This window comes from Myotis davidii, unplaced genomic scaffold (genome assembly GCF_000327345.1).
Source record: "Myotis davidii unplaced genomic scaffold, ASM32734v1 scaffold62, whole genome shotgun sequence".
NCBI lineage: Eukaryota > Metazoa > Chordata > Mammalia > Chiroptera > Vespertilionidae > Myotis > Myotis davidii.
Window position 1 is genome coordinate 3,791,168 of NW_006295180.1, and position 13,485 is coordinate 3,804,652.

General features: G+C 40.4%; 1 protein-coding gene across 1 annotated transcript in view; it reads right to left on the reverse strand.

Moving 5' to 3' along the window:
* Positions 1-13,485, reverse strand: part of HIVEP1 (human immunodeficiency virus type I enhancer binding protein 1) — a 178,630-nt gene that overhangs the window by 34,012 nt on the left and 131,133 nt on the right. Inside the window, exon 4 of the mRNA XM_006769734.2 lies at positions 1-5,816. Within this exon, the coding sequence (XP_006769797.2) occupies positions 1-5,816 (5,816 nt within the window). The remainder of the gene's footprint in view (positions 5,817-13,485) is intronic.

Below are 13,485 nucleotides of genomic sequence, written 5' to 3' on the forward strand. Positions count from 1 at the left end.
TTTTGTAGGCAAACCAAGTGGATTTGGATTACTGTCGCTTACTGTCCAGTCAGTATAGGCTGAAGTTTTCTGGTCAGTCTGAGGCAGATGCAATGTTTTCTGTCTCCGCAGATAACACCATGTAAAGCTGGTTGTGGTCTTCAGGCTGGGAAAAGACAGCTGCTGCGTATCTCCAGCTCCCAATCCTGAAAGAGTGGTGGTTGTAGGTTGATTTTGTTCTTGGATGTTCAATTTGTCACCTTGACTTTTAACCTCTGAGGACTTCCTTTCTGGGTTATTATCTACATGCTCCAAAGGAGAAATGTGGGTATTTTCTGAAGAAACAGGTGAATTTCTAGCTGTAAGAGTTAATGACGTGGATGACTTGATGTTTTCAAATTCTTGAAAATCTTTTATAGGTTCTATATCTACAGACTTAGAGTGCCCTGATGACAAATTATCTTCTGGTAAAACATCTGTCAAATTAATAGCCTCACTACTAATTTCAGGTTGAGAAGAAGTACCCTGTTCCAATGTCACACCATCAAGGGGCTCTGTAGTACAAACCTGCCTTACTAACACAGGTTTCTTCTGCTTATTAACTTCATTAGCTCTTGTACTTAAAGGTTCAAATGGTTTAATATCTGTTGCACAAACCGCTCCATATTCATCTTTAGCTCGCTTTTGGTGCTTTTCCATGGCAATGTCTAGACTATTTGCTGGGGAAAGCATCCTTTTACTAGAAGCTGAAGGTTCTTGTTGGGGGGAAAGTCTACCAATAGACATTTTCTGAGTTCCAGGCAAGGATTCTGATATAAAAGAATTTTGGCCCATCTCTGAAAAAACATTTTCACAAACAAGTTCTTCCTCTGGGTTTGGTAAAGCATTAACTTTTTGCAATTTTGGCTGGGAATTTTGTTCTTCACTGCTTGGCACCACACTACTATTAGCCTGGCAAACAGGCTGACTAGACAGATCCTGAGTCACAAGGATTTGTGGCAGAGGTGTGACTGTGGCAAAGCAGTACCCTGGAACACTACTCTGCAGATGCACAGGCAGCGCAAATGATGTCGGCACCTCCTGCACCTGACTACCGAGTGGCCCGGGCTTCAGTGGTGGTGGAAGATATGAAGCAGCCATGGCGTCTACTCGTTCAGTTGATAATGCTAATGAATTCATTCGATGATCAGCCCCCACTGGATTTGAAAGAACTTGCTTTGGCACAGAATGGACAGGATTAGAAGAGCAAGACAGGCTTGAAGTGAAAGCCTGACACTGCAGTTGGTACTTGGGAGCAAAGCAATCCTCACTTTTGGAAGATACACACACACTGGGATTTGCATCTGGTTTGACACTCTGTGCAGACACTTGCAGAGACATATGTGTGTGTTGGTGGCTAAGGGGTGCATGAATTTGATTTAACAAATTAAGACCAAAAAGTTGTTGAACAGGAAAGATGCTAGTAGAGTTGGAATCTGAAGATTCTGTTTGCAGATCCTTAACTTGAGTCTGGGAGTGCACGGTATTTGTGGGAAACTCAGCTAAGGATGTATTAGTGAGCTGAGGCCCCTGAAGTGGCACTGCATTCACACCAGGAATAGCAATGGTTTGGAAAGATGATGGGTTCCCAGGAGACAGGTGACTTTCTGGAGCAATGTTTAAAGATATCTGCCGTATCAGTGGGCCCCTCCTTCTTTCTAAAAGGGGCACGTGTCCGCTCACCCCTGTGCCAGAAGGGGACACCAGAGGCTGCAAGTCAACAAGTGGCATTGCCTGAGGTGGAGTTATGCTTCCACAGTCGAATGACTTACTTCTGAAGTCAGAGATCTCCATGGACGTTGGCATGCAGCTAATCTGTTCTGAGGCAGCTCGCCTCATTTCCCGGTGAGCCCCAGGAATGCTCAGTGTATGAGAGCCAGCTGGGATCATGAGGAACTCTGTTTTATTGAGGAAAGCGAACTGGGGGGAGGCCTCGGTTTTAGAAACGTCCTCTACATCTAACGAAGCTGAGAAACTTGAGGTGTGAGATAAACTGCTCTCCTTACTCAGACTCCTGGAGAGAGTAGAATCAAAGCTGGACTCCGTCGAGGAATGCTCTATCTCAGCCAGACGGAGCCTCTTCTTTTTGGGTGGCAGTTTCTCTGTCGGCAGCTTTGACAACGTTTCACTACGCTGAGGCCAACTGAACTTCTCTGATTTCTCCTGATCGGGACCTTGGAACCCAAGGTCCCGATCTGGCTCTTCTGTGACCAGAATTTCTGGGACTTGGATGCTGTGCTGCCGAACAAGTCTTGAGGGCTGTCCTAACACATGCCGTTCACTAGAAATCTTTCTTGAACCTTCCTGAAATTCTGCTCGAAGAACATCTAATAGTGCAGGCTGTTGAGGATGAGACATGTTCCGTGAAGGGTGACCTTCCTCTTGGGAAATTCCTATCACTTTCAGGGAACCAACCTTCACTGTTCCACTGAGTTCCTGGAAAGAAGCTGGAGACTCAGGCTTGTCGAGTGAACTGGGTCTGCTCAGTGAGTTGGTGTGCTGGATGACTGAGATCCCAGCTCCGTGTCTCTTCAACTCTGTCTTGTCCTGGGTCACTGAGCCTACCTGTTGTTCCATGATGGTAGACAGCTTCGGATCCATGATCTGGTCAGAGCCCCTGCCAATGAGCTGTATTTGGGGGCTTTGCAACTGAGAATTTCGATGCTGCTGCTCACTTGTTAAGAAAACAGTATGCTTAGGCAAACTGGAAGCAGAGCCCAGAGTATTGTGAAACTGAAGGCCTTCAGAGCTTTTTGGAGAAACTCCACTTTCATTTTGCTGAACTTCATCATCATCTCCAACACTTTTCATTTTCCTCCTTTTCCTGATCTGGGGCGTCTGTTCCCAGGCCCCTGTGGAACCAGCCACTCTGTAGTGCAGAATCTGGGGTTGTGTGCTGCTGGGCAAAGGGCTGTGTTCAGGTTCTCTCACAGCTACCTTTGTTTTTGGTCCGTGTAATTCTGAACAGTAAAATTTCTTATGATTTTCAAAATTTTCCAGTTTTCTATACCTGTTTCTACAAGTTTCACACTCAAACATTGTCCCTCGCCCTTGATGAGACTTCTTTTTCTCTACATGTGGGCCGGGAGCCAAGGACTTGTTCCTTGCTGCCCCATTTTCGTTCGTGGCACTGCATCCCTGATAGCTCTCCTCCAAGGACTGCCCAGTACCCAGCACCTGGTTTTCACTTGCTGAAGAGTCTTCTACTGCTGCCTGTCTGACAAGGGTTCGGGGATGTCCACTTTGGGGCACAGAAGTGTTAGGTCCCGATACAAAGACATCATCACAGAGCGCGCCAATTTTGTCATCAAATGACTGACTTCCTCTCAGTGGGTGAGGGGGAGGTATTATGTTTGTAGGTACTGCTGAATAACCTGTGGTAGGCATAGAATTACTTCTCGTAATAGGTAAACAGTCAAGGGAAGGTACAGACAGAAGAAACACTTGTTTTGATTTCTCAGTAGGGGTGAAAGGAGACTTTGGTATATCAGAGCTTGAACTTGTTCTCCGTCCCATTGGTTTTAAATCAAACTGGAAAGAATCCTTAAATATGTATGATTTGGGGGAATCGATACTTCCTCGTCGTGAAAGAGAGGTTCTCCGGGGCTTCACACTATCCAGCTGCTTATCATCTACCAAGGCTTCATTGTCTGAGATAAGCTTTGATATCCGTTCTTCAAGTGTTTTTGTTGCCAAAGGTGGGCGCATCTGACCTGGTAAAATCAGTGCTTTTTCACTTGTCGGCCCTGTAGAAGGTGCTGGTGGGCTGGCACGAGGTGCAGAGAGCCCATTATTCTTACTTGAGTCTTGTTCTATAGAAGGTAATGTTCTGGTGAAGGGGGTTGGTGGACTCGCTGTCTGATCAGCACTTTCAGACCGTGAAAAGTAACCAGAATCTGTACTTCCTAAACTTCGAGGACTGAGAAGTTTGCCTTGTGGCTCTTGAGAGTAATCAGTAGCCTGCTGCCTTTGTAGCTGGGCATGTACTGTTCCTACATGGGATTCCTGCTTTGCCACTGACTGATCCATGTTCCCTTTCTGACAGGACTTTTCATCAGTCTCCAGGGAGGACGTCCAGGCTGAATGTGACCGTACACTAGTAACCTGAGGGTCCTTCTGTTTCTGTGCACTAGAAAGTTCAGGCTTACAATCCGTAAACTTTGGGCTGTCAACTCTCAAAGGGGTCACATTGACAGGGTGGACCATGACTTTTGGTAACTCTGTCACAGCTTGTGATTCTGAGGCTCTGTCGTGCAGTAAAACGTCACCTACCACATGATCTAGATTGCTTGGAATGGAACTTGATTTTGGTAAAACTTGAGAATTTGATATCATTTTCATTAACTGCCCAGGCTGCAGGTCCACGGAGCCTGGCTCATTCTGTCTTTCATCAGCAGCACTCTCATCATCACTGTCCCCACTATCTTCTACATCTGAATGGATACTAAGTGCTTTGGAGGACTCGTGTGAAGAGAACAAACCACCAGCATCTGGCTGCAAGACAAGACCCAGTTTAATAGTGTGTGCATGGGATTTTTTGTGCTTATATAGATTACTTTTAGTCTTAAATGAAAATCCACAGGTCACACAGGGATAAGGCCGCTCTCCAGTGTGGGAGCGGATGTGCTTTAGAAGCACACTCGGCTTTGCACAAGCTCTATTGCAATATTCGCAAATATATTTTCCTTGCTTTTTTGGCTTCTGGTCTTTCAGAAGTAGATTGCACATTTGCTCTACGCTGTGATTCACAACAGAGGCGACAGGGATTGAATTATACACTGGTGTTGGGGGTGACTGTGTAGAGTGGGCTGGACTTATTGACTTGGGCAAAGCAGAATCCATGTGCTGGTTTTGAGGAGTAACCTGAGTTCTACTGGAAGGTGAAGTTAGACCTACAGATGATGTCACTGCTATATGATACATCTGTTCAAGTCTGGGGTTCTCCTGACTGTGCAGGTTCGTCAGTGGTCTTGTGAAACCTGCACACGCTGGAAGCTGTTGATTTTGTTGGTTAGATTTAGAAACAAAGTGTTCATGTGAATTATATGAATGAGAAACTGACTGAACCAATGCTTGCTCATTCTTCTGAGCAGCAGACACATGCACTGTGTATGAGGTACAAGAAGACTGTGATTCAGAAACAAATTCTTGTGAAGTCTGATGTGGGGTATCTATTGAGCTGTTTTGTAATTGAGAGGGGAGTTGTACAGTTTTATTTGGTCTTAGTTTTTCTATCTGAACTGCACTAGATGAGCTCTTTTGTGACAAGGTGCTCAATTCTGGCTCCATTGCTTTCAGTAAGACATCGAATGCGGTGTTTGCATATGAGGAGGAAGTAGGACTACAATTAGAGGAGATACATTCACTATGGTCAGTCCTGGTTTTACTTGACAAAGAACTAGAGTCACGTTTTCCATGGAGGAAATCTGACTTGGGGTTAGAGCCTTCGGAGCTCCACCTACGCAGTTCAGATGGATGCTGCAGAAACAAGGGCTTCTTTGGGGAGATGCGGTCTTCGGACTTGGCGGCCTCGCCAATCATCCCAGGTGTTTCTCCATTTTGTTTAGTAAACTGCTTTCCATTTTTTACAGGACTGTGATTCTGTTTTTTGTGAGACTCTGAAGTACTCTGAAGAACAGTGAGAGGTGACTCTTCTGTATTTTGTTTATGTTTTGCCTGAAGAGGATTTCTCAGGGGAGATTTTGGTATTTTTTTCAGGTGATTCTCAGCTACAATCTTTTTTCGTTTCACACCTTTAAGTGATTCAGAAGTTCCTTTAGTACCAGCCTCCAAGATTTCTGTCAAAATAAATAAATAAATAAATAATTGGAAAATGGTACATAAACCAACTATAATTTTTTTTAAATTAAGGTTACTATCAAGAGGGTGTTATGACAACTGAACAAGGTAGTTTAAGGAAAGCCTATTTTGGATAAAACTTCATTCTAATATTCTTAAGAATGTTGCCAATCAAAACCCATTAAACCAATCGCACAAAGACCTTAGTATTTCTAGAATGCTGTACCACTCTCTTGACCTCCCCCTCCCCCACCAAGACCTTGGAACCAGATCTTTTTGAAACTAAATTATGCTCCCCCTTTACCTTCAGTGCAGAGAACTCTGTCTACACAGAGTGAGCTGGCCCACAAATAAGAACAGTCAACTTTTTAATGCAATGTATTTGACCATCTTATCATAGTTAGTTTCTTTTAAAGCAAACTTCTCAGCAAATTGTAAAATAACATTATTATTCAAACTATGCAATACTAATATTCTTATAAGAGGACTACTAATACATAATAATTTTTAGAGCAAGCATACCAAATTATATCTCAAGATAATCATGATATTACCTGAGAAAACCATGAAATATTGCTTTATTAGCAATTATATCAAGAACAGAAATATAGGAAAGTAAAATAAGCCATTTATTTGTGGCTCTTCAACAACAAATTAAAAAGTCATAGTGTTGTAATGTCCCTCGGTTTAAAAAAAGTCACCAATTTAACTGAACAAAATATTCAATGGCTATGTTTCTCTGTCATTAATGACAGGTAGGTAGGAGACACATAGATAGAGCTTAGTGCAGAAAAGGTAAAACCGCCTCCATTTCTGGCTGTGCTGAAAGTAAATCATTATTTAAACTGTATCAACAACCCATAATTTCTGCCAACTATTATATTTTTGAGCAATAATTACTTGCCATAATTTAGTTTGTTTCCATTTGTTGACTCCTTAGGCATATAAGCAAAAATTATTCAAGTTCATATTACTTATTTGTAGAACAGCCAAATACTCTAATTTCTCATTATTTTCAAATAGCAGTTGCAATGTACATAATTGAAACTCATATTAAACCAAATTTTATACACCATAATAACCACTTTGCATTTACTAAAGATACAATTTACATAAAATAAAAATATTCTGGTCATCTTGTGATAATTTATGTGCTATCATGCATTTGTTTAATGAAAAAAATACCACTAATCTGATTTTAAATCATAATCTGATATGCACACCATAATCAGAAGAGCAAGAAAAAAAAAAAGGTGGCAGGGGTGGGGTGTCATAACTAAAATGTTTGAGCTAAAGAATAGAAAATAGAATCAGTATTGTTGCTATCTCTACAAAATGATGTTGATCAAATTTTTTTCAATCCACTCATTTATGAAATGCTGTTTTTCCAATCATTTTCCCTGTTCCAGATGAATGTAGCAAAGTCATCATGTACTTCAGACCACTCATTAACTAGATCAGGCAAATGGGCAAAAGGAAAAATGATGACCATCCAGGATGAGTAGTTTTGCCCCTCACTTCCAAAAAGCTTGGAGTGCATGATAATGAAAATGAAAGCCACCAGGCTGTTAAAATAAATATAAAAACAGAGAAGAGAAACCACTTGGTCAGGAGCAGCAGCTCCCAGCTTGGGTGACTGTCCAACTGGGAACACCAGTGCCCATGCCACCCCCCATCCAGACCCCTGGTTGGGGTAAATATGTTTACTTGTTATGTTTTACATACTTTTTAAAATGATCTTTTATTTTTAGATAAACTTATCTATTAAAAAATTAAACAATCTGTTATACAAAAAAAAGCAAAAATTCAACCCACAATGCACAACACCTAGAAATATCACATTAAGTTTTAAAGAAATTGTACTAGTACATGTTTTAAACAAAAAGAGTAAATTATATCCTTGTACTTAAATGTAAATTAAGCTTTAGTGAAAATAAAGGAAATACTAAACTGAAGGTCCATATTTCTTTAGAGATACTATTTCCTAAAACTTCCTCTTGAGTTAAGAATTTGAAAAACCCTATCTTAAATAGATTTTTCATTTGACATGTATCAGTTTTAGATGAAGACGGATCATCTTTCTTTTGTCAAAGTTTATGACATTTACATTCTATTTGTCTATTTATTCTTAGTTCTCTGTTTGAATTTTAACGTTTACCTGGTATTAATACACTATTTCTGTCATTCAAAAGTTTGTACACACACTCCTGTGCCTTCTGGCAATGATGCTCATGAGAAGCCTGGTGCTGGCCTGACTGATAGTGTCCCCTCTTTGAGGTGATTTGCCTTTTTTTCTGTATAGCTATACATTTTTTTTAAGTCTTTATAAATACAACTAGGAGCCAGCTCAGAGTTAGTCAATGTACAACTTTTAATTTTTTCCTCCTAGAACACATAATCTTCTAAGATTAATTTAGTATATATTAGAAAACTTTTCTTTTATTATATCTTCAAAAATATTTTCTGGTCAACTTTTTTTTTCAGAATGAGCTTCCTTACTTTATGAACATCAATTATCTTTATGCTGTACCCCCATTATGATGATTTATACTGCTTGCATCTATTTCTTTTTTGCTTTTGCTTCTAGAATTATCTAAAGCTTTTCCCTTATGACAATTCAATTTCCAGGCCATTAAGTTCCTTACTGTTTCAAATTTATTTTAGTTTTGGACTGATGTTGCTTCATTCTCATTTTGTTCCCCTAGTTCCATATTTCCTAATTCATCTCATTTTATTGCTTCACATTATGTTTGAGTTCTTGCTTTAATAAATTTAGGATATTATTAAGTTCTATGCTTAAAAATTTGTTTCTGAGGTAATGTTTTCTTTAAGGCTGAGCTTTTTGTTTCTCTTTTCACGTTCCCTCTGCTTTCAATTGCCCAAGATAATGGGAAATGGTAAGGGGGGTGGCATTCAACTAAGAGTATGTTCCTAACAGTCTTTTTCTGAGTTTTATTTATTCCTTCTTGTAAGATTTTGTTGGATCTCTTTTAGCAGGGTTCACACTCCTTGAACAAGGGATAAAGCCTTTGGGTGGGGATGACCTGGGATGTAAGATTGGTCTGTAAATTCCTGTTGTTACAAGGCAAAAGGATGATGGAGGGAATGAGAGATAGATATAAAAACAGGGAGGGTGCCAGGCACACAGATGAATAACACACTATCATTCTAGAGGTTGACTTGAAGGAAGTTGTGTGCCTCACTAATGATTGTCAGACTTCTTTCTTAATTCTCCAGATTTGGGACCGGAGTGTACGAAGTGGGTAGCTAAACCACCTGACTAAGAGCAGTGTCCTCTTGGGATCTAATGCCCTAGACCAGTGGTTGGCAAACTGCTGCTCGCGAGCCACATGCGCTTCTTTGGCCCCTTGAGTGTGGCTCTTCCACAAAATACCGACTTCTGTGCATGGGCCACAAAGTTTAAATCGCACTGTATGTGCGTGCCTGCACCTGGTATTTTGTGGAAGAGCCACACTCAAGAGGCCAAAGAGCCGCTTGTGGCTCACGGGCGCAGTTTGCCGACCCCTGTTCTAGACCAGGGGTGGGCAACCTTTTTGTGAGTGCGTGCCAAAACCAGCAAAATCTCTGACTCAAAATTCTTCTGTGTGCCAACCCTAATTTTTGGAGAACATGTTACGTCTACTTGATATCTCTTAAGGTGTATGTATGTGAAGAACCTTGGAGAAATAATAAAATTCATTCGAGTGACAAAAACACAGTATATAATGATGAAAAATATATTTATTTTTTAATGTATACATGTATACTGACAGTCCGACAGAAAACTTGATGGCTCTGTTTGATATTATCAGTGGGACTTTTGCTGCTGCATCACTGATGACAGAGATTTTACATCAGGTTTATATTTCGTGACCTTCAGACATATGCACAAGCCACTCAATCCATGTCTATGGTCTTTCAGATAACTTGTTATGTAAAATTATTTATTTATCTAAGATGCACCTACACTGAATTTATCTAAAAAATAAAAAAGTCGCTATTAAGAAAAAAAGTGTAAATGGAAGATTATAAGAGAGCGTTTCACGTGCCAGCACAAGTTACTGGCGTGCCATGTTTGGCACCCATGCCAGGGGTTTCCCACCCCTGTCCTAGACTATGAGGTGGCTGACCCTCATAGGTCTTCAAAGAATGATATACCTGAAGTAGTTTTTTAAACTCACCTTAATCTTGATTAATTTCAAATCTATTAGAGAATGACTGATGTTATTTTCTCCTGCCCACTTCCTTATGTACAGAAAACAGCACAATCATCAAACATTGTAGCTATCTCTACAACGTCTAGCATAGAGTTACCATAGGCCATAGAGTTTAGAGTATGTATAGACTAGAATGCCTCAAAGCAGAAATACAGTTATATAGTTGGGGCAGAGGAAGGTGGGAGGGAAACAGCTATTTACCATGATCACTTGAGTTTTTCAATAATTTTCAAAATACCTTGTTGTTATGATAAACTAAAATAAAAATAAATTAGAGTAAGCAGAGAGAAAGACAAACCATACAACAAGTGATAGAAGACAACCCAAGAAGGTGCCTCTTTAATATGCTCACTCCCTTGTCAACCAGTACACACACAGGCCCAACTTCTGCCTTATAAAATGAAAACTGCTTTATATCTGTCACCTTATGATTCCACAAGTGCTTAAGAAAGAAAAAGAAAAACAATACTGCCCTGGCCGGGTGGCTCAGATTATTGGAGTGTCATTCTGTACACCAAAAGTTTGTGGGTTCAATTTCCAGATAGGGCACGTACCTAGGTTGTGGGTTTGATCCCCAGTCAGGGCATATATGAACCAATCAATGTTGCTCTCTCTCTACCCCCCTCTCCCTCTCCCTCTCTTTTCCCCCACCCCTTGCTCTCTCTCTCTCAAATCAATAAAAACATACCCTCAGGTAAGGATTTAGAAAAACAACAATACTAGGGTTGGACATGCTTGGTGGACATAACCCTCTGTGTAAAATTAGAAACACAACCCTCTTTCCTTATGCAGCAAGAACATACAGTCAGATTGGAAAGCAGGTGGGAAAGGCTCAAAAAAAGGAATCAACAACTGCTGAAAAGTATATTCTGGTCAATGTGCTACTGGAAATGGCTGACAAACAGGCAGAAACTCTGAGACATCAAACTGTCAGAAATTCAAATAAGATATCACTTAACACACACAAACCACTCTCAGAAGAGGAACAGAAGCTGGCAGTGTTGTCACTGTCAGAATCTTCTGACTCATTGGACTTTGTAAAAAAAAAACACACACAAAAAAACAAGAGTTCTCCACAGGTTGGCAGTAGATGACAGCTTGGAAGAATGTGAGAGGCCACTTGACTGGAGCAAGGTGTATGTTAGGATACTCTGAGCTAACGTTCCTCTGTGTCCAAAGCACTGGCACTTCATTTTCTCAGGCACAGCCTCATCATTATTAGGGCCCCTATGTTTTTGAGAGAAGAACCCCAAGGAGTTTAGAAACGCACCCCCGGTTGGTTCCCAAATTACTTCTACAGAATAACAGATGGAAAAAAACAAGCAATTTTCCTGCCTCAGGAGAGTATCTGAGTTGCCAGTTAAGTGTGACAAAGAATATTGTCAAGGTTGGTAGTAGGCAGGTAAACTACAACCTAATACTGTGTTTAAAATCCTGCCTTGATTGAAGGTGAGTCTCTTTTTTAGCTTTACTCAGAGACATATCAGTGCGAAAGACTTTAGATCTCTTTTGGGTCATTGGGACATAAGGACGACATGTTTTCTAACAATTGAGAGCATGCTGGGTCAGAGAGTCAAGAGGTCGGAGGGGGACCATTTAGGCCTTTTCAGGAGCTAGTGTTAAACCACCTTAGTAGTTTAACACTACTCAGGAAACCTAAAGAGGGTTTGCCAAAGACTTCCCCATCTTTATCAGGAGATCAGAGCTAGTTTGGGAGAGGGGGAAAAATAAATTCACTTTCCATTCCACCAAATCTCAAGCTCAGTGTACATGTGTAGAATTATAAATTGTAGCTGCAAGTCCAGGACTACAAATTTTCAATAGGGAAATGATTAGGCTAATTATGACAGAGCCACTTAGCATAACATTATACAACCATTTAAAATAATTATGGAAAGTACATAGCAATATGAAAATTATAACATTAAATACACTTGCATTTTCTTTTCTTTCATAGAGAGAAGTACGGGCTCCAGGCACAGATCTGAGAGTACACAGTGATAGCTATTCTTGTAAAAGTTCATAAATGACAAGCCAGAGAGAATATACAGTAGACAGAGAAGCTTGGGTAATCCCTATATTTAGGAGTGAGCTAGAAATGAAAGAAACAAGGGGTAATAAGAAAGATAAGACAGAACATGTGAGAGTGAAGTGCCCAGGAAGTCAGGGTTTATGGACTTGTAAGATTGAAGATGTGGCTAATTATGTTAAAGCTTACATTCAGATAAATAGGACTAAACCAGAGGGTGCTGGGTTTGATGGTCACTGGGACTAGGAGGACATCTCAGAAAGCAGTCTGTCAGTTAGATCCTGGGGGTAAAAGTCATACTACAAAAGTGTACAGTGATGGAGGGCATGGTTATACACAAGAGTCAGTAAATACAGACCACTCTCTAAGAATTTGGCTGTGAAAAGAGAAAGGCAGGAGGTCAGTATCAGGGGAAGAGGTTGAAGGAAGGTTTCTTTATTATAAGGGGCACTGATGGTGCTTAAAACAGAAGTAAAAGTCAACAGTGAAAAAGAGACTGAAAATGAAAGATAGATAATAAGTTAATGTGCGATTAAGAATTACTCCAGATGTATAATCAAGAAACTACCACATGGATGTGGGAACAACCAATTTCATTTAACAAGCAACAGGTAACAAGCGATTCATCCCCAAGTTCTTCCCATTCCCCATGGAATGTAATTCAAATATCTAACTTGGCCAAAGATGGCATGGTCATCTGGCTCTGAGCTCCTTTCCAAACGCCCCTATTCCATTTCCCCCTTAATCACTGAATTTCAGCCACTCGGGTAAACTTCCCTGATCCTCCAACAGACCTAGCTCCTTCCTGCCCCTGGGAATTTGTACTTGCTATGTCTTAAAAAGTCCTCCCTACTCTCAACTCTTTAAATGACTGGATCATTTACCACCTTTAACTCTAAGACAGCAATGTTACTACTCGGCTGTTCTTGTCCACCCTACTGCCTCCCTACTCCCCACACACCCTGTTCATTTCATTCTTAATTTAGATAACAATCTAAAATGTTCTATTTATCTATTTACATATTTTGTCTACCTTTTGATTAGTAAGATCTATAAGACCTTGTCTTTATTATTCACTCCTATATATCCAGCCCTTAAGAAGTGTTGAAGATGTAGTTCCATTTGTTTATTTTCTCTTTAGTTTCCATTGCCCCAGGAGCAATATCAGTGAAGAAATTGCTTCGGCATATGTCTGAGATTTTGCTGCCTGTGGATTCCTCTAGCATTTTTATGGTTTCCCTTCTTATGTTTAAGTTCTTTATCCATTTTGAGTTTATTTTTGTGTATGGTGTAAGTTGGTAGTCTAGTTTCATTTTTTTGCATGTATCTTTCCAATTTCCCCAACACCATTTATTGAAGAGACTGTCTTGATTCCGTTGTATGTTATTGCCTCCTTTAATGCAAATCAAAATGAAAACGTGT